Source organism: Dermacentor variabilis, chromosome 3, assembly GCF_050947875.1.
Source record: "Dermacentor variabilis isolate Ectoservices chromosome 3, ASM5094787v1, whole genome shotgun sequence".
Classification (NCBI taxonomy): domain Eukaryota; kingdom Metazoa; phylum Arthropoda; class Arachnida; order Ixodida; family Ixodidae; genus Dermacentor; species Dermacentor variabilis.
Window position 1 is genome coordinate 62,462,818 of NC_134570.1, and position 21,594 is coordinate 62,484,411.

Genomic DNA, 21,594 nt, shown 5'->3' on the forward strand with positions numbered 1-21,594 from the left:
TTTGCAGGGCAAGCTCGTTAGATTCTGCTTCTGTCTCTCTCTCTGTTTGTCTCCTCTCAACAAACAGTGTCCGTGGTGCATAAAAATGTTAGCTGTAGACTTCATCTATTTTCATGCCAGTCTTCTATGAATTTTTTTCTTGATTTCTTTTTCCAGAACTGACTTAATACTACACCAAGATTCTCAGCAGTTTCACACTTTCTTCTCATTCCCTCATGACCTGCTTCCCCCCCCCCCCCCCCTTTATTTTTGTCGCCTATTTACCAGTGTTTATCTCCGTTTCTATTCCTGCTGTCTAACACAAAAAGGAAAGGAAGCTTGGCAATGTTGCGCAATTCACAAGTTCTACTGAAGCCACACATTTAATTATTTATTTATCTCTCTTTCCCCTTTTTATGCATTTGTTTGCTTCACCCAAGGTTCATTTCCAGCGTCGTTGAATTTTTCAATTGCATCGTTGTTGGGGTCTCGTCCTATGTTCTGGCTAAAATGGAGTTCACGCGGAAGGTGCCTTACTTGTTTTAAGATAGTGCCAGACATGAGGGCGCCAGTTGTTTGAAGGAAAACCACTGAAGTGTCCTCTCGCGACTCCTTTCTTCTTGAGTGGATTTTCTGGACAAACGTGAAATGATAGTGCTGAAAGAAAAACAATAAGATCGGATTTTTTTTTTGCTCCGAGCCACATAAAGTTGGTAACAAAGCCGCACTCTATACCCTCGAAGGAAACGTGAAGCCGTCTCACTCGGTTTTAACAACTGCACAAGGGAGAGCTTGCGATCTTCTTCAAACGGCTTGCTTTTTTTTCCGGCCGCCGTCTAGACTAAAGCGCATGCGAAGGTCAACGAAGCGACCATAACGACATAGTCTCTGAGGAGCAGGATGAGGATGGCACAAGATAGGGGCGGTCATAGTCTCTGCGTCGAGCCTTATTCTGTCAAGTTTCACATCCAAAATTGAAGGAGTAGTGACATGAACATTACCAACATTTCCTTTCTTTTTTTTTCTTGCGCTAACTGAAGGTGCCCGGCATCGATATCCCAGAAAAAGAATGCAGGAGATCCATCGTGCCCTGATGAAACCTATATACAGCGAAGCTTACGAGCCCGTGTTCACGTACACCTTCTCATCTGGCTCAAGGATACTCTTAACGAGTAGCTCTGCAATACAATGAACATTTGAACGCAACCAGCGTTAAAGTGGTTGAAAGAGGGAAGCTGGCTTTCTACGCCGCTTGTTTGGGTTACCCGACCTCCCCTCGAAGGCGCAGATGCGACCATCCACGAGGTTTCCGGGTGGTGCAACGCATGCCCCAACGTGAGGCCATCCCTTCCAGCGCCCTCTCTCCCGTCTTATCGCGGCTCCGTCGCCCTCTCCAGTAGCGGTCAACGAACCGCATGCGCAGGCCGGCTTCCCCCCTCCACCTTCCACTGCTGCCGACGTAGTTCTGCAGCGGTGGAAGGTAGAGTAGTTCCGCGCTGTTCCGCAGCAGACACAAAATGGAGGAGCAGGTCAAGAAAGTTGGAAACCAGGTACAGGGTTATCGAGAGCGTAAATAGACAACCAGGACTCACCGGACAGAAAGCGAGAGAAACAGAGACAGCGAATTGGATGCAAAGGATGGAAACAAAAAAACAACCATGGAGATTTACAAGAATGACAAGAAAGAAGTTTGGACGGGAAATTTGTACGGTAACAGAAAAGGCAATGCGTCGTTAATTGAGGCTCAAGTCTGGTTGCAGGGTGTCTACCGACCGAGAAAACCAGGAAAACCGGGAAGCCTCAGAGATCTTGAGTAGCCTGGAAAAAACTCGGGGAAAACTCAGGGAATTTATGCTCTATAAGGGAAAATTAGCTGTAATTTTATTGAAAGGGTCGAAAGCCGCGGTAATGCTGGCTCGTGTAACAGACAGGAATCGTAATGAATCGTCTTTGACGCCCTGTGGTGGTCTGGAGTTGTTGTTAGTGTACATTCAACGACCGACTTTCCGGGTTCCCGACAATTTGGATGGCTTCGCGGCACCACCACATACCCCATAGAGTCAATGTATCAGAACGCCTGAAATTTCGGACGCAAGAACTCTTAGTCGTCCGATTTTCCGGACATTTTGCCCTGACCGCAGGTCCGAAACGGCCTTAATCAAAGCCACCACCCCTGCCATTTTCATTACCTCGCCGCCTCGAACCGGCGCTCTCGCACGCAGATCCGCTGGCCGCCGTAGCCACCAATGCAGCAACGCAAGGCCTAACTGCTTCGACGTTCGCTATGAAGTATCTTGCCGTTGGGTACCGCGTTTTTTATTGAAAGAATTCGCGGCTTTCAGCAATGCACGGACTCCGCGTTTGTGGTCCTCGCGATTGGATTAGAAGCCTGGAAAGCCCGTGCGTTGCATAATGCCGGTTCCCGAAAGTCCGCTTCGCCTTTATACGGTAATGTTACTTGGTGAAGCATACGCAAAAGTATTGCAGTGAAGCATAACAAGCGTGGGAACGGGCTATTGCCACGGGACACAGTATGTATTCCTTAATTATACACGCGTGCACCCGGTATCTCCTGTCACAGTACGAGCACCGATATGCCTAATACGTGTACTGAAAGGCCTGTAGAGCATTTTCAAATGTGCCTTTGGCGGATTGAGCACTTAAGGGCAGTACATGACATGCATATATTTTTTCCAACTGGCCGATTTTTCGGACGTTTTCGCGGGCCCTAGGGAGTTCGAAAAATCGGACGTGGACTGTACAACTGACCAAGAAGATGCTTCAAATGGTCAGTGGGGCTAACGAGTGGCGGAAGGCGGACAAGAACAGAAAGTACCTACGCAGTGGGGAATGAACGGGAGAGGAAGCGTGCTGCTGCAGTGTTGAGTTCAAAAAACAGAGTGTTGGTTCATGCCGAGATGCAGGTGACCCTCATCCAAGCCAAAATAAACTCGTTAAAGCAGTGAAACACAAAACTGAGGCGTCGTGCGTGGGCTGAGAGTATGTCGGGACAGTTGAGGTTGACTTACGAGCTGTTGAGAGAGAATCTCAATTGTGACAAAGTTCGTGCCTCATACCACTGAGCTTGCTATCAATTGATAGAAATAGCTCATATTCGAAAATATTTGCTTCTATATGCATCTGCTTTTTATTTTTATTTCAGGATGTCTGACTCAATTTGCAATTTTTTTCGAAGACATTTTATTTACTAACCCCTATCTTCTATTCTTGTCATGAATAACATAAACACTACTCCGTAGTATCGAAATTGGATTAAGGCGTTTTTTTATTTTTTTTTCATAAGCTTACTAGGGACTGACAGCATCGGGCTATATGCTTTCAGCCCGTCTTGACATAAAACGTAGTTCTGTATCACGCAGGGAATTTTGCAAAGGCATTCAAGGAAAACCTAGAAAACTCAGGGAATTTGGAAATGTCAACTTGGTAGACACCCTGTGGTTGCCTAAGAACAAAAACGTACTGGAGCAAATATTCTCAACTAGATGGGACATGTATCCGAAGACCACTCAGAACATCATAATGGAATGCGAAGGGATTCTTCACCCAGTGAGACCCGGAGATAGCGTAGACCTTCCACAAGCGCTTGGATTTAAAGTGGACGGAAGCATCAACCGGTCAGCAGTTGAGAAAAGCAAGATATGTTTAGAGTATTGCTGGAAAAAAAAAAGCTCAGAAGAAATTAACACGGCCGCATGCGTTACAGGCATAGGTAGCGACATGAGGTAGACAGAAAATTTTGAGAAAAAGAAAAGATTATGGAGATGTATACAAAAATGCTAGAACGAAAAAAAATTGATTCGCCATACCGGCCCTGCGAAAGCGGATGTCCAGCGAAGCTGTTAAAAACCACTACTACAAGTGCTGAGGGGGTATGCAATGCATTATTGCTTTAGAGTAATGGTAGTAATGGGAGTAATGGCAATTTTGACAGCACGCCGCCGCTGGTCCCCGTATTGTCGTTTTTCTTTCCTTTGCCGCTTCGCGTTGCACGCTGATCCTCAGGAGTTCTGACTAAGCGTTCGCTGCCCCTAGCGGTGTCGCAACAACAATCAAATCAATTGCTAGGCTGGCTCTTTCATACATGAAAGGCTAGTGACGTCACTGCCCACGGCGCGCGAGCTGGCGTAGCCGTGGCAGCTCGCGCAGCAGTGATCTTTGCAGGGAAACGTATTCGAGGAGCCCTACGTGCTTCGCATTGCTATCAGGAGCGCTTTGGCATCAATGATGTGGTTCGGATGCTTGTTTCGTGCTTGTTCTTTGTTGAAACGAATGCTGTCTTGTATGTTGTATGCGTGATTCCAAAGTATGCATGTACTATTCGCTTCACTTTACTGATAGCTTGAAGCCTGCTTCGTCACCGCTGCGGTACGCCCGGTATTTCACTACCTCCGAGATCGGCCCGTAATTTTTCCCGCGGACAACGACACGAAAAATGCCGACCACCGATAAGTTGACAGCTTTGATGTAAAACATGCACAGTTTAATTGATTAAGTCAAGCAGGCTATAGGTGTCTATTTGTCACCGCCTCGTTTAATAATAATAATAATAATAATAATAATAATAATAATAATAATAATAATAATAATAATAATAATAATAATAATAATAATAATAATAATAATAATAATAATAATAATAATAATAATAATAATAATAATAATAATCGCGGGTGAGCTATTCGCTGAAAACGCACAAGCAGCAGCAGCAAGTAGCAGCCACGGTCAGCAATCGCGCTGCAAGGGTGTCCCCCAAGAAAGCCTCGAGTTAAAAATGGTATCGGACCTCAGAGCGCCCTGAATATTTTGCAGCATTAGTTGGTCTAAGAACCAGTTTCGGTTTTCTTTTCGAGTAGGTGCATGTGTAATGTCGTCAAAGCACGCAGGAGATGATCACGTGGGAGCAAAACATCGTGACGTTTCGGCAATCACTCCTGCTCTCTCGGTCACCTGCTATGCTGCTAGCCTGTGGGCGCAACGAGCAGCAGCAAAGCAGACGACAGAACAGCCAGAGCGAGTGCCGAAACGTCGCCTATGGTCTGCGCCCACATGGCCATCTTCTGCGTGCGTGACGTTATTACACGTGCACTTACTCGGAAACAGAGAGAGATAGAGATAAATGAGATGGGAGAAACAGGGAGGTCAAGCGGAGTAGTATATGTTGCTGGGCGTGTTGCTGGTTCATGTCTAAGGAGTACATATAATCACTACGTGGAAATAAAGGCTTAGTAGGAGGGAGTAAGGAAATTCAGAGTGAACGCTAAGCCCTCAGCGGAGCCCCAGCTTAGCGCTCGCTCTGTTCTTTCTTACTCCCTCCTACTAAGTCGTTATTTCCACGTCGCGCTAAAATGGACACGCTCGGTTAACCAGAAGATGGTTCTCCAGTGTACTACCCTACCGGAACTGCTTTGTAAGAAAGATTATAGCAAAATGTTTATGACGCTTAGGTTTCCCTGCATTTTCTTTTTCTGGGATTGCAACGTCGAAGACCTTCATTCTAAAAAAAAAATGAGAATACATTAATTTCATGTTGGTAGTAGACTCGGTACACATTCTTGCAAGCTTCCCACAAAAGATCGTCGGTTCTTTGACGCCTGAGAAATATTTTCCTGAATTATTTACGACGCAGGAGAACACGACGAGGGTTTCAATCTCGGAATGTTATGTGGTATCGCCGGATAAACGGTAAATTTTACGTTACCTTTCTCAGCGCTTCTCGGCACTCCCACGAGCAGCAACACTTTGGCAAGCCTTTTCACTCTTTCTTTTTAAAAAAACTCTGAAAACCGGAAGCGGCTGTCTAACTTCGCATTAACGCGCTCCCGGGATAGAAGCCTGTCGTCTGCGACCAGCATGTAAGCAAATCCATCTACTATACGGTCCACTTACGGGGATCGCTCGACCTCTCTTTCCTCTTATAAAGCTGCCCAGCCGTGGTGATGGATTGCGAGATTTCTGCGAGCCTCTTATTGGTGTAGGCTTTGCTCAGAACTGTGCGGCTTCTATTCGGCTAGGCCACATATGGAACTCTGCAATGTGATACTTGCGTACACTTAGCCTGTGTCGGCATGGGAGCGGATGTATGCAGGAAGGGGGGGGGGGGGGGGTACGAGGAGGAAATCTGTATGAAAAGCACGCCCCTGCAGCGACACGGTCACGGTAAAGCTGAAAAAAAAAATGCTGGTCTGCTCCATCCACCTGAAGGTTACAGTTGCGTTGAAATGGTTGAAATGTAATACCCCCCCCCCCTCCTCGTTTTTAGAGTTTCTGTACAGCATATTAACAGGAGTATATTAATAGCCAGGCAAGCTGTCATGACTGACATTTATTATAGTTCACAAAAACAAGAAACACAGAACTGAAATTAAAGAAATTATGAAGAAACAAACCCGCATGCTGTCCAAGAATGCGTTCAGCGCGCCTTGGGAAGTGGTAACTTGCGGCATTGTGGGTTATGTGAGGCGTTCCCTTTGCCGCCGTGCCTTATTCGTACGCGGGAGCCAATCGAATTTAGGCGCCTTAGCCTATCGGTACTACTAGCGCCACTTCGGGGCCCTGCACAACGTCTGCGACCCGAGGCGCAGCGTCTCAAAGCTCTGGCTGTAAGAGGGCAGTATGGGAGATCGCGGCTCTTACCACCGTGCCACCACCGGTAACTGTGGTAACCCCACTGCGCGCTGGTAGCCTACCGCCGTGCGGTTTTTACCACTGTCCTAGACTGCAACATTCGCCCACGCGTATCTTTGTCTGTCCTTTTCACGCCATTTCACCCGCCGGAAACATAAACTTGACGCTCAGCGCAAGACGCCACGGCACGATCTGGAACTTATCCGAATTTCATCGTTGATTCTATCAGTTGCCTGTGTTCTCGCTGAACCATGTGCAAATATATCTTTTGCGCGAGTATGCGAGTAGTGTTCTACTTTCTGGGAGGTATGAAAAAACCAGCGATTACGCTGGAACCTTGGAAGAACCGTGTATAAAAGTCGACGCGCTTGACCCGCAGATTAGATGTCGACGATAGCCGACTGTGCTTGCCGCTATCGTTATGCTTTTGGTGTCACTTGTTTCTTTTTTTTCTGGGCGCAGGTTAGTCAAATAAAGAGTTGACATTTTGAAGTCACGCTTTTGACAGTGTCTGATTCTACACCAACACGACATCTTGATGTCTTCGTTATCGGTCCACGAAAGCGGTAAGACCGTCGCAAGAAAATTGCGGTTAGTTTTTAAAGAATGCCAAAAGTAATAAAATCACGTGCTGATGATTGAATTGAACTGATGATTGAGTTAATTAATTAAAATTAAGTTATGGGGTTTTACGTGCCAAAACCACTTTCTGATTATGAGGTACGCCGCAGTGGAGGACTCCGGAAATTTCGACCACCTGGGGTTCTGTAACGTGCACCTGAATCTAAGCACACCGGTGTTTTCGCATTTCGCCTCCATCGAAATGCGGCCGCCGGGGCCGGGATTCGATCCCGCGACCTCGTGCCCAGCAGCCCGACACCATAGCCACTCTGCAACCACGGCGGGTGATTGATTTGATTGAACTCAGTAGTTATGGCGCAGCGTTGTTATATGGCTAATCATGGAGGAAGAAATATCCAAGGAGAGGCCCTCACTTCACTCTTGGTGAACCTCAGTGATGGCGGAGGTTCCCGTTGCTCCGCCATCTTGTGGGGCCAGATTCTCCTCTCTTGTTTACATTTCTCGCCTTCAGCGCACAGACACGCTGGTGAGCGGACGTGCAAACTGAATATGTGCATTCTCACTGTGCTGCAAGAATACACAGGCGCCAACGAAGGGGCCAGTAGAGGAAGTCATTACGCGTTTACATACACCGACTATGGCCTGAGGTATATTGTTCTCTCGGTAAACGAAGCTTCACGGAAACAAACTTCTTTGGTACCGAAGAGTAAGCGCGCAGGCGTGCGACTAGCGCGTTGACCGGGCCTACGTGCGACCAACAACCGTTTGACGTGCGCTCAAGTGTGCGTTCTTCTGTCGAGCCTTTTACTGTCGCACCGCATTCGCGAACCCTCACTTACCTGCGCCCCTCGAGCACACAGATATCTGTGGTAAGGGGGGTTCCTCCTTAGCAGAGAGCTTTAGTTTAGAGGACGCAAGCGGCTTGCGTACGCAAGAACTAGGGGCAGCGGTACTGCGAATGCACAGACCCAGACATAGTGGTCTACGTCGGGATCTGTGCGGTATGCGCACTACCGCTGCCCCTAGTCCTTGCGTACGCAAGCGGCTTGCGTCCCCTAAACTAAAACTCTCCAATTACTCGCAGCAGCCGCTTCTTGCCATCCTTCCACGTGGCTGTTTTACGCGCCGCAGACGCATCGTCCGCTGTGAAAAGCAGGAACACTGCACAGCTGTCACTGATCTGCAAGGCGTTTATCGTACGTATTCTGAAGCAGGGCGGTTTCAGTCTGCGATGACGCGTTAGCACGAATCCGCCGGAGACGAGAAATACGTTCCCGGACCGACTTTCCAATCCCAGCTGGCCGCAACACTAGCCTGGTTAGCACGGTCCAGATAACACAGCGGAACAAAACACGCGTAGACTAACGCAATCTTGCGCGCACGATGCCTTCGCCACGGTACGAGACCTATCGGGCAGCACACGAACGAGCACGCATAACCATATATCAAAACCGTCATTGCGCCCCGACAACATGGCCGCTGCAGCGGGGAGGAAAAATCCCACGAGACCTCCTCGACACTTTTCTCCTAGCGCGCAGAGGGGATAGGGCTTCTCCTTAGTTATTATTTTTTTTTCTTCCTTCATGTGGCTAATTTATGCCGTTGCGAAACGGTCGGCCTTATGAAAGCGCGTGCTCGCGTGCGCCGCACCCAGCGTCACGCAGCGCCGATCGCCGACACGCGCAATCAAGATCCGGCGACGGTGGCGCCCGTCAATATTGACGACTGCGGCGGGCACCACGTGCCAGCGGGAGCTCGGAAATCGTGAGCCGAGCTGAACTCATTTCGGCGTCTCAATATGCACGACCTGGCGCGACCGCTTTTCTTTTATCCCTATGTTTGTTGTTCTCTTTGAGTGTGAGTGTTTGTGTGCGTTATCGTTGTTTCAAAAGTTGTTTCATCTCCCCGGTTTCCCTTCCCCCCCCCCCCTCTTCTATTTTCTTTTCTATTTCTTTCGCTGAGAATGCAAGATATCAATGCGCGACGCCTCGGCTCCGTTGCAAGAGCAGGCGGCTTATTCGCAATACTCTTTTTTTGTTCTTTAGTAGCAGCGCCTGTCATATGGTCATATGAGTGCTACGCGGGTCTTTTGAAGCGGTAACCCCCATCATTACTTAAATTAAATTATGGCGTTTTGCTTGCCATAACCACTTGCTGCTTATGAGGCACGCCGTAGGGGAGGGCTCCCGAAATTTCGACCTCCTGGGGTTCTTTAACGTGCACCCAAATCTAAGTACACGGGTGTTTTCGCATTTCGCCCCCATCGGAATGCGGCCGCCGTGGCCGGGATTCGATCCCGCGACCTCGTGCTCAGCAGCCTAACACCATAGCCACTGAGCAACCACGGCGGGTCCATCGTTCCTTGTTGTCTTCGCCGACTAGCTACCTAAATCGCCGTTGGAGACCTTCGAGCGGACGTATCTTAATTGTACGGTTCACTTCATTTCCTATTTTCCTCGCGGCCTCAATCTTTTTGGTTCGGATGCGGCTCTTGATTGGTTAACATCCCTGCCTTCTTTATATCCCTCTCGCTCTCTCTCTCTCTCGCTCGGGTGTCGCCGCTATCACCGGGATTGGTTACTCCGCTTCGACGAATGGTGAACGAAAAATGACCTATGACGTGAACTGCCCCAACATACAGTACCAGGAGCCGTTGAAAGCACAGAGTTTCCTACTAAAACTACCAGAAGGAACTCTGGCGCTGTTGTTGTTCATCTACAGGGGTGTATGAACGGTGGAATGAGTGTCAGCAACATGGATTTTCCCTGATCTTCGTTCTTGCAGATTCAGGCGTTCTTGCGGCTTTGTTTACTGTGCTTCGTCCGCCTTTATTGGCCTGAATTTTTGATACAAGCCTACTTCTCTCAACACAGAAGCCAATAAGACTCTGCGCACGCGCATAATCACTGCGAAAGGTGGCATTGATAACGCACGTATTTTGGATAAAATTATGAATTTGCAGTAACAAAGCTGCGTGATACCGTGAGGACAGGTTTTAGCCGAATCAATGTATAGTTCAGTTCAGTTCAGTTCAGCTTATTTACAACACAATGTTGGGGGTCCTCCAGGCAAAAAATTTGTCATAGACAACTTGACGGGACTTGGGGACCATACCGACAGCAGGCAAAGCGATACATTAACAAAAGAACAATTTTAAAGACTTCCTAGCATAAACCCTAAGAGGGTCGCCGTTACCTCAATATCCGCCTCCAAAATCTGCTAAAAAAATGCATCGGCGTTGGATTCACGTTCGAGAAACTGGCACCCGAAACGCCCGCGTACGCTTTACGGCAGGATATTTCGAACATTATGTTAAAACTTACAATTTCAAAGGTTAGTGCTCATCTCCTCCTCTGTCTACTCCGGCTGTGATGGCCGAGCGCCATCGCGTGCGCCTTATTTTGGAGTTAATCTGCGTTGGGTTCGATGGCTGACGACCCGAGATTGTCGATGGCTTCGTGCGCACTGTGTTCTCGCGCACCTGGTTCGCGTCGAAGCGAGAGGCAGCTCGAAGGGGGAGTTCGCTCGCCGCTGCTGCCGCTCTTCCTCACGCCAGCATTCTGACAGCGAGCGTCCGCCGTCATCGAGTGAGGTGTGTTCGCGTTTGCCTGTGCCCGCGTGACAACGTGATCGGTAATTTTAGTTAGTAAGCGAATGCCTACAGCAGCCCATGCAGCTCATAAAACGACTTACGTTACTACGTATAGCTGTTTAATAATTTGATATTGCAATCAACGCTTCTAAACTGTGACTTTATTCTTTCGACGTAGAAGCGACACAAGTCGGTCACATTGCGGGAACATTCCGAAGTCAACTCAGCGAAAAACAATGGGGGCGGAAGCTAAGGTACCGCAATAAGACTCGTATAGAAACCCCGTGACGACGACGTTTCGAGGTCAAGTGCGATACCCTAGATTCTTCTTGCTACGCAGGAAAAAGGGACGCATGTGGCAATTATTTGTGAGCGGAAGAGGTGGTTCACATCCGGCGGGTATCGAAATTAGATTCAGAAGTGTAGGGCAGGCTTTTTCCTTCGACGTCGATGACTGACTTTTTTTTTTTTGAAAGAAAGAAAGAAAGAAACGCGGAAGAAGGAAAGGAAATACAAGGGAGAAGATGAATGAACTAATAAGGCGGCACGCCATTAGTTGCCTTACTTCCCGGCGGAAGTCATTACCATGGCAGCGCCATATTTGTTTCTGGCTGTTATTGGAGAGCTGTTTTCTCTCGCTGCAGTGGAGGAGGGGGGTCGGAATTCGATATTAAACCATATTGAAAACCGCTCCCTGGTTTCAGTGGACGAGAATTTGTATCCTTCGATGTAATATTTATTTTTACACTGTTCAAAGTCTAACGCGAAGCGTTACCTTTCAATATTGCTTTTCTTTTTCTGAGGGCTTTTAGTGATCACCTGCATTCAGGTCATACATTTTATGAATATTTTTTTTCTTTTTGAAAATATTTGGATGACGCAATTTTCAGAGGTAAATGCAAGTTTATTGAAGAAAGTTCTTTATGTCGGGGGAAAAAAAAAGAGAACGCTTCAGTTTTCGTGAGGGGCCAAGAATAACCATCGGTTGAGGGGCTGAACCGTGAGGGCTAGTGATTTGTAGTTTTACGATGATGACTGGAGCAAATGGTACTGTTGCCTGTTATAAATCACTTTTTACAGCGAAGCTGTATATGGCTAGGGTCCCATGCATCCTTGTTCTCCGTGAAAAAAACCATCATCATCAATGGCTCATACCCCCGTAAGCATTCATGCTCCCGTAAGCAAGCAAAAATGCGAAGGCTCATAGCCCCGTAAGGCAGACGCTACAAGCATTAAGCAAGGTGAAGCGCATAGTGTTTACATTCTTTCCAATCACGCATACAACATACCGAACAGCATGTCGAAAACTGTCATCAACAATGACGTACCCCCGTGAGCAATGGCTCGTACCCCCGTAAGCAAGCAAAAGATGAAACGACTCATAGTCCCGTAAGGTTCATGGCTACTCACTTTGCGTGAATTAGCTGCGATGACACTACCGCTGTCGTCGTTGTCGGGGATTTAAATGTGGCTGTGTCGGTAGCGAAAAGGGAGCGGTTTCCGCGTTCCGTGTTGCAGACATATCCCTCGCGATGCCTCACCGATCCGGCCCAACCGACCACCCAGTAGCGTGCGTGCATCGATTTGACATCATCACAGAATGTTGTTGCAGTTGCGCGTGAAATAATGACCACTGATCAAGACAATGTATTAGTGCGCATGCCTTTTGTCACGATGACTACCCATCAAGACAGTAAATGAGTTCGTACCTTTGTTCAAAATTATGTGTCACTTCCGTGTCGTGTGCTAAACAGCTTCACTGGTTAACCGCCTTCACAGAGTGGAATGGCTCATGACTTTTTCTCGAGAGACTGCACCTGAGACTAAGAGGCGATAATGGAGATAGGACAGGGTACGTGATGCGCGGTACAGATAATAAGTGGTCCACTGGAGCACCATAATGTGTGCCAGGAAAGGAAAACGCACGCGAGGACGATGAATTGTTAGGTGGCATGATGAGATAATTAAATTTTCTAGCATTGCATGGAGTCAGCTGACGCAAGACACGGAGAACTGTAGAGCCTTGGTAGAGGCTTGGTAGAAAGTACAGTATGTACGCTACAATGCCCTCGCTACGCACGGCTCATTTCAAACGCTCCCCTATATTCCAGCTTAGTACTCCTGCTACCTATATAATAATAATAATAATAATAATAATAATAATAATAATAATAATAATAATAATAATAATAATAATAATAATAATAATAATAATAATAATAATAATAATAATAATAATAATAATAATAATAATCTTTATTTATTTCAGACGACAAGGTCTCGGATAGAGGGGCAAAAGACAGATGTGCTCTGCCTGACGGGACCTCAGCACCCGAATACACACGCTCACAGCACGCAAAAACGGAAGCAAGAACGTAATACACTATCGTTACATACAGAACACAGTCTTATGCAAAGTAAACAACGGAACAAGCTGCAAACTTCTGCAATCATAAAGGAGAGTTTGTACAAATAAGGGAACCTTAGGATCATCGGAAATGCTGTATACACAACCTATTAATCATTAGGACAGGAAAGGACATTCTCTTTTAAATACTTCAGGGACACGCATTCCTGAATAATTTATATGGCGTGCGCATGTCTCTTGAGAAGGCTGGGAATTAAGTATGAAAGAATTTGGGTTCCCGCGGTTGGACCGCACAAGTGGAGTTCTTTAACGGCCGTGTCTTAAATTTGTAACGCACATTACTACTAGAGTGCTCTGGGTTCTCTCTATGACACTTGACCCGTGTTCTTCTATGCTGCGTCGACTCAACCGACGACGGCGTTCGACGGCGTTCGACGGCGCGTTCCGACGGTACGGTGGGACCAATTTTGCTACAGAATGGTTGCTTGCTGGGCTGATTGGTTCGTTGCAACTTACGTAACTCGGTCTGTATACTGTCATCCCTTCCTTACGTTTCGCTCTGTTAAATAAGTTAACTTTCACTGGCCGTTATTTGATTTAAATTTGACGTCGACGACGCCGCCTCCCCGATCGAGAATCATCCTAGAGCTCCCGTTAGCAGCTTCTCTTCTTTCTTTTTTTTTTTAACGACAAGCACGAACAGAAAGAAAGAGAGCGAACAATCAACGCGGCGCAGACAAGGGAGCGAAACAGGAATTGTGACGCCTCCTTCGCTTGCCGTGCCGGAGTCCTTTCTTTCGCAGCAGTTGCGTTATCTTATTTTTGTTGTTACCGTTCGCCATTCGCGGAGCTTACGTTATCACGAAGCTGCAACTGGCAGCCGAAATGCAGGAGGACAACGAGAGTTGGAGAAAGAATGCTTTTTGCGCTGGCGATACCATTAAAAAAAAAATAAGGAACACGAGTCCCAAGCAATAAAGTTGGATGCTTGCGTCGATGCCTCTGCTGCGGTTAACGAAAGAGAAAAGCGGCGAAAAACGAACAAAGATAAAGAAAGGTAAAGTGGCAACAAACAAATGAGGGAGATAGACTAGGGGAGGAAGGAGTGTCCAGATGAAATTTCGTCTCAGCCGCGGCAGGAAATGAGCAACAGGAAGGCGAAAACGAGAACGTTTTCACCTTCCTGTATCCGCCCCCATCTCTTTCTTTCTTTCCTTTTCGCTTCTTCACCTCTATTTTCTTTTTCTTTTTGTGAGCGCGCTCACGGTGTCTGTGGGCCTTTTCACCTCCGCTGCGGAAATATTTACTATATATATATATATTCTTTTAGGTGCTTTGTTCTTATCGCGCGCTTGGAATTCCAGCCTATTATGTCCGTCGATGTGAATGGGGGGCGCGGAGGATTTTGCTGTGAATTCTCATTACAACGAGATTGCTATGTTCCAGTCACTGATTTGTCCGAGACTTTTAGTGGTCCCCCGTCGCATTTTTTGAGCATTCGCTCTTTTCGTTGTAGCGAGCGGGAGCCATTCATGTCTCAGTATTTTTCGTCTTCTCTTCTCGATCACTGTTTTAAATTCCTTCTTTCTTTTTTACGAGAAGTAGGTCTCACTTCTTTTTGAGGAAGTGAGCATTCGAGCATCAACCCAAAGCTTAAGAGCTGATGATATAGAGAAGACAGAAAAGAAGAAGAAACCTAAATACGTCATATCTAGTAGCAAGGATGCCTACCGTGCGCAAATGGAGGTGTGGTATTTCGGCGGGTTTAAATGACCACCAAAAATATCGTGTAGCTTCTCCTATAATCCAACTCTGCCTTTCTTTCCTTGTGGAAACAGCTGTTGCGCGTACTTTATCGAGCCTTCGAAGCATCCGTCGCCGTTTAGTTAACTACGTTCATCATCATCATCATCATCATCATCATCATCATCATCATCATCATCATCATCTTCTTCTTCTTCTTCTTCTTCTTCTTCTTCTTCTTCTTCTTCTTCTTCTTCTTCTTCTTCTTCTTCTTCTTCTTCATCATCATCATCATCATCATCAATGTTGTCATTGTTATCAGCATTACTGTCTCTACATGTGGCAGTTATCAAAACGGTGCCTTTTAGTATGCAATTGGGATTGCATCAATAAAGCTTAGGTCACATATATCGCAAATTTTGAACGAGTTGCAAACATATTTTGGGGTGACCTGATACAGACTTGTTTTCGAGAGCAGGGGGAAAGGAATTGTTTTAGATGATGAAAGAAGAAACTTTTTTTTTCTCCAGAGAAGCTACAACCCTAATAGAAGGGTGTTTTGTTTCAACCGTCACTTTCGTTGCAACTACGGCCGCTTTTATCGATGGATGAATCGCTTGGTATGCAATGAAATGATCAACGATGTAACGCTCCACTGCTCAGGCACTCACCTTGTGCCGGCGCCCATTCCTTCATACATTCCTGTTGTTCAAAAGCTAATTGAGTGAATGGTCAGTGACAGACCCTAGCGCAGGCGTCTGCCCCTTAGCCTTCGCCATTAGCCCTCTTTAGCGATTATCTGACCGCGTTGAAAGTGGGCAATGCGCACAATCGGCGCCTCTAAATTCGTTTACAAGCGCACTAATATCCATCTCATGGCACTGCATCCAAACAATTCTTGAAGAATAAGCAGTCGCGAAGTGGGCTGGACGAACAAAATGGATTCTGGACAGAACCTTCCACAACTGTTTGAAGAAGTTTCACCCGGGGTTGTCTCGCTCATATCCCTTGCGGTTCTCCTCTGGGTGTCTTCTTATACGTTTTTGAATCCACCAACGCCACTGAAGACATCCTCCCTCGCTGCTGTGTTTGACACAGCTACAGCTTCCCACCGCTGTTGCTGCTTCCCGTCGTAGCGCTATCGTTTCCTTTGTCTTCCAAGACAAACGTCACTGAAAACGTACAGCATTATAAAGGTGAAGAGACCTGATACCTACATCAGGACAAACTAACAAAGCAAACTGTCCCATATACCGGCGCTGTCCGTTTTTGTGTCGTAGATTTACGACGACGAGCCTCCTCTTCTTTCGGGAACGGACTGAGGCTGCACCACGGCACGCTCCCGGACCACAGTAATGCGCAGGCCTCAAAGCCCGCCTTAGGGCTCACGAAGGCCAGCACCGATGCAGATCGTACGATATAATAATAATAATATTTGGGGTTTTACGTGCCAAAACCACTTTCTGATTATGAGGCACGCCGTAGTGGAGGACTCCGGAAATTTCGACCACCTGGGGTTCTTTAACGTGCACCTAAATCTAAGCACACGGGTGTTTTCGCATTTCGCCCCCATCGAAATGCGGCCGCCGTGGCCGGGATTCGATCCTGCGACCTCGTGCTCAGCAGCCCAACACCATAGCCACTGAGCAACCACGGCGGGTCAAGCAGATCGTACGAGTGTGACTACGGAGGCTAACGCGCAGTGTTTACATTCAAGTTCCACCTCTATCGGCAGGCGGTCGGAAACGGGACGGCCCGCGAGCAAATCCGGGGGAAGCGAGCCTGGCGCCAGCGCCACGAGGGGCCGCTACTCGTCACTCACTTCGCCGAAGCGCACGTGAGTGAAACCGCGCGGGCTCGGCTCGTTGCAGGTGTCGCCGCCCTGGCGCCCGGCGCACGCGAAGCGCGACTCCCGAATGGGGAGACCCCGCGGTGGAGCCGGCGGTGTGCTTCGTACGGGCGTATCCGGCGGCGCGAGCGGGCCGCTTTCCCCCAGTTTTGCGATGTCGCGCGCTCGCGGCGGATCGTCGCAGCAACGAGTGCGGGACGACACCTCGACCCTCACGTGCTGTTTGCCTCAACGCATCGTTCGACAACGCGGAAGCGGCCAAGCCGTTGCCAAGCCGTGAATCGTGCTTTTTGTTGCGCTTTTCAAAGCGTTTCCGCAACGTTCATCGCTTGCCACCTGGAACGAGTGCGCGTCATCGTTCGGCGTTCCGTGGGCTGCCTCGCGAGCGAACAAACCAAGTGGTTGTCAGCGATCCTAACGCGTGGATTCGCCGAGTTTACACGGATCGTGTGTGGTGAACAGGACGACATTTCACCGGACAGTGTCTCTGGTACTGCGCCCCACCAACGCGACACCTGTATGCCGCCTGGTTCTTTCTCGGCCTTCCCCTTAGCTTTGGACTTTACTGCACCAGGCCAGCCCTTCGAAACAAACGTTGTCGGCGAGCGTGTCCAGTAACGAACCCCGCTCTTCTCACCGGCAAAGTTCCATGTTAGAGTGGAAACTATTGTGTCCAAGTGCTGGTTCTATATACGTTCAACTTCCATTGAAACCACAACTGTGCCGTGCCACGTTGCTTGAGGACGAAAGTTCTCGAGCTCGCGTTGTCGTCGGAGTGCGGGGGGCTTCACTATAACGTAGTGTTCGTGTATTGTCATCGTGTTTGTACACTGCTGCAAGAGGTGCCCAATTTAGGAACGTCTCGCTTCAACTTCGCCTCAACGTTACGCTGTACTTGAGCGCCTCAGCTCCCCAGGCATCTTCTACCTCATCGCTGCTAGGAATACTTTTGCCGTATTCGGCCACTGCACGCTTCGTTATTGAGTCAGCGTAGTTGTCATCGCGCTCTGTCGGTGACAAAAGCGGCGAAACATTCTTCTTTCCTCTGTCGAAGGCTAACGCAGTAGACGATCCAGACAGCGATAAAGAAGGTTTATCAATGCAAACTACAACACGGGAAAAGGTGAAATACAAAAGTGGCGACAAGTTCGACTTCCATAACAGCCAGTGCGATTCAACGTAAGCCACTTCGTTAGCACCGAAAACGAAAGGCAAGGTAGGCGACTTGCAGGGGTGCGCTTACTGACAACAACTTTTTTTTTTTTCGGAAGCCAGTCGAAATCAACGAGGTGTCAATTTGGCTGGGAACTTTAAGGTCGGCAAACGGGTGTGTGCAGTTGATTTCGTCAGAAGAGAACGACATCATGCGAGGCTTGACAGAGTGCCGGAAGACAGCATAGCCCAGTAGCGAGAGGCCGAACCACAAGAAAAGGGCCTGCTTCGAGAAAAAAGAAACAAGGAAGAACAAGTTCTTCCAGCGGCGCCTCGGCGCAAACAGCAGACATCGTTCTCGGCGCCCGGGCCGACGTCGTTTCGACCACTCAAAAGGACAGCCTGACTCGCGCCATGGGCGAGCCGATGTCGGTCGTTTGGCGGGTGCTTTCGCGACGCAAGACTCCTATGAGTCCCGAGGGACGCGAGCACAGCAGCGGCCGGACCGGTAGCCCCCTCACGGTCGTCGACGTCACGTGCCTAGGTGAGTGCTGTTGGACCATGACGCGCGGAGGCGGATAAGCGGTGGCGGTACCGTTGGAGCGTGTACTACTCACTCCTCCCCCCCCCCCCCCCACCCTTCTTCTTTACCGTGTTTCCCCGCTTTATGCCCGCACGAGCTGCGATGGTGAAACGGGGCACGCGGATCGTCGGGGGCAGAGCGCGCACACGTCAGCGCGTTTGCAGTGGCAACGCCGCTCGACCGTACTGCTACTGCTGCTGCGCGGATACGATAACTCGCGTTGTGAAATGCTCCTTCTACGCTTGTTTTTATCTAGTTACGCACTCCGAGCACGCACGCAAGCATGCGCAGGTGTATGCGCGAAAGGCCGCGCGGTTCTCTGTCGCTCTGCCCCCGACCGCGCGCTCCCCTTTATTGTCCCAGTTTTTATTGAAACGCTGGCCGCCTTTTATCTCGAAGTTGCAGCGTTTTATCACTCCTCGACGCTGCGAGCCTGTGGGAAAAAGACGCGAGGAACTGGCCCGTTTTAAAGCCGCGTCGAGCCATTATAAGGTGCGCGAAAGGAGAGATGCGGAGGCCCGCACCCTCTTTCTCCTAAAAAAAAAAAAAAAAAAAAAAAAGTCGCGAAGCTTTGAAAGCCGTTTCCTGGTTGTCGTTTGTGTCTTTATTTATTTTCTCGTCGTAAAGACAATCGGTGATTCAAAGCTTTTTCTAGTTTTATTTGGGAACGCGTAGTAAGACGCGGCAGGGCTACTCGGTTTCTTTTCTTCGTGTGTGACCCAGCGATACGTTTTTCTTTTTTTGTTTTTGTCCTAAAATAGCGCACCAGCCTCGTGGTGCGGACAGGTTATATTGTTTCTGACAGTTTGTTATTTAGCTACGTATAAATTATCTCTTTGCTATAGCGCTTGCTGTTCTCTTTTCTCCCGTTCCTCTATCTGACAGAAAATAAACGTAAGAGGCTTCTCCGCAGCAAGACCATCATAACGGCGAAGCCAGCTTTACAAGCGACAATCGGCAGAAAATATTGGTGTTCCTATTTCTGCGTTCGATCTTTCTTTCTTTTCTTCTTTCTTTAATTTTTTCTTTCTCACTTTCTTTCTTTACATATTTAAAAATGTCACAGCTGCTTGTAAGCACACTCAGAAAGATGCTCGTGACATGGGAGAGTTGGGAAAAATTCGCATTGACAGTCGCCTCGCAACGTCGGTAACACGACGAACCGCAGAATCTGTTGGCTGAAGCAAAAGTCATCACGCATGAGCCTGTGGCCATCCACCATAGGGCAAGCCATTTAATTTCGAGCGCAAGTTTGGTGACCTGTGACAAAAACGGTGCTCTCTAAAAAAAAAAAAAAATCGGCAGCATGTTACGCTCCTGTAAGACGTGAAGGTGAAAGCCTGCTGCAAACGTGGTAATGCACTAAGTTATACCATCGGAGGAGTCAGACCTCTTGCAAGACATAATGAACCGCAGTGTGAAGGAAACATATGGCGCCTTAAGTGGACCTCCTCAACGACACATGCGAGCACCTAATGTACTACCTTAAGGTCCTTTCGTTTTTCCCTTCCTTCCTTCCTTCCTTCCTTCCTTCCTTCCTTCCTTCCTTCCTTCCTTCCTTCCTTCCTTCCTTCCTTCCTTTCTATCTTTGCTCTTTCTTTCTTTTTTCCTTTCGTTCGTTCTTTCGGTCTTTCTTTCTTTCGTTTCTTCATTCATATTCAGACATAGCATCTTTGCATGCTTACGCGGGTACGAGCCATTCATCATGGTGATATTTCTTGCATCACTGGACTAGACGCCGCTTTTTTCAAGTATGAGCCATTGCAAAGAGCCAGTTATGGCTTTCGGCTTTAAAAAATGTGATCGGAGTATATTTCTCTTAAATTTTTAGTCTGACTTACGTAGATAGATTTGGTGCCTGACTTTTTCGAAGCTGCGTTTTTTTTAATAGTACCACATTCGGACGCACTTTACGACACTGCATTTAATGGCCACATGTACTGTTGACCAATTAATCTTACCGATCATGGGGTCTGAGAAAGAGCTGAATATATCCGCTGCCTCACAACTCAGCCTGGTATATGCGAACAACATTCTGATAAACAGTTTTGCTAACTACTGATACAAGTTACTCAGAAATTCAACGTTTTCTGAGATCCCATGGTCCGCAAACTTTTTTGGTCGACGGTACGCTGATTCTTCCGTGAAGGGCATGTGCCACAAACTGAAAGGGATACGTTTACGGCCAGCCGCAAGTTTCAGCTCGTCCTTTAGCTTCGTCTGTGCTGTCCACACAGCTGTGTCCGAAACAATATTCGAGAGAAATAACTACACCGTATTCACTCTTTTCGCATCTGACGGCAAAATGCGCCAGGGCAAGGGGTGCTGTAAGACAGAGAAATATAAACGATAAAGGAAATACGAGAATGTCGCTGCCTTTGGCCTTTTACCCGGAAACAAGAACGCTACTAACGTTTCTGCACGACGGCAACTTTGATTCCAGGTCATAGCATCGTTTTACATGTTTGCGTCTTGCTTGAGCTACTCAAAAGGGCACAGACTGAGCAAAGGAGTTGCGTCGTTAAAATTCGTCCACGGTACGTCTGCCTACGTGCACGATCTCTGTACTCTGCCCTTAACACTTATCTTCTGTACTTAGCTATTTGCACTCAATAGCATCATCTAAACCTTCCCCCTCCCCGCCCCCTACACGCACTCCTCCCCTTCTCCACACACATGCACTTTATTATTTCCTACCCCTACCACGTTTCCCGTTCGCAGCGCAGCAGGAATTCCGACTTGCGCGCATATTTAGCAGAGCGTTTCCGATTCGCCCCGGTTTCCAAGGCGTCCCTACCTAATGGACGGCGCACGGTATTCACGCGATCGCCGCGGAATTTCTCGCGCAGTCATCTTCGCGTGGATCGCACAAAGGAGAGAGAGAACCACGTGATGACACTGCGCGAAAAATAAACGTCGTTGGTTCAGCTGTGTGAAGCCCGACTTACGGGGACGGCGGAAGCGAGACGGTAGTTTCGTTGTCGGTCCTTCCACGCGGCGCGCACGCTAATGCCTCGCCGTTAACGTTATACCGTTCGCCCGATGTCATCGCGAAATCTCATCAAGAAACTCGGTCCGCGAGCGCTAGCTGGCTCGAGACG

At 48.1% G+C, this 21,594-nt stretch overlaps 1 protein-coding gene across 1 annotated transcript in view; it reads left to right on the top strand.

The window, feature by feature from the left end:
* Positions 1-16,887: 16,887 nt before the first annotated feature.
* LOC142574546 (high affinity cationic amino acid transporter 1-like) overlaps positions 16,888-21,594 on the top strand; it is a 152,884-nt gene continuing 148,177 nt past the window's right edge. Inside the window, exon 1 of the mRNA XM_075683601.1 lies at positions 16,888-18,454. Within this exon, the coding sequence (XP_075539716.1) occupies positions 18,325-18,454 (130 nt within the window). The 5' untranslated portion in view covers positions 16,888-18,324. The remainder of the gene's footprint in view (positions 18,455-21,594) is intronic.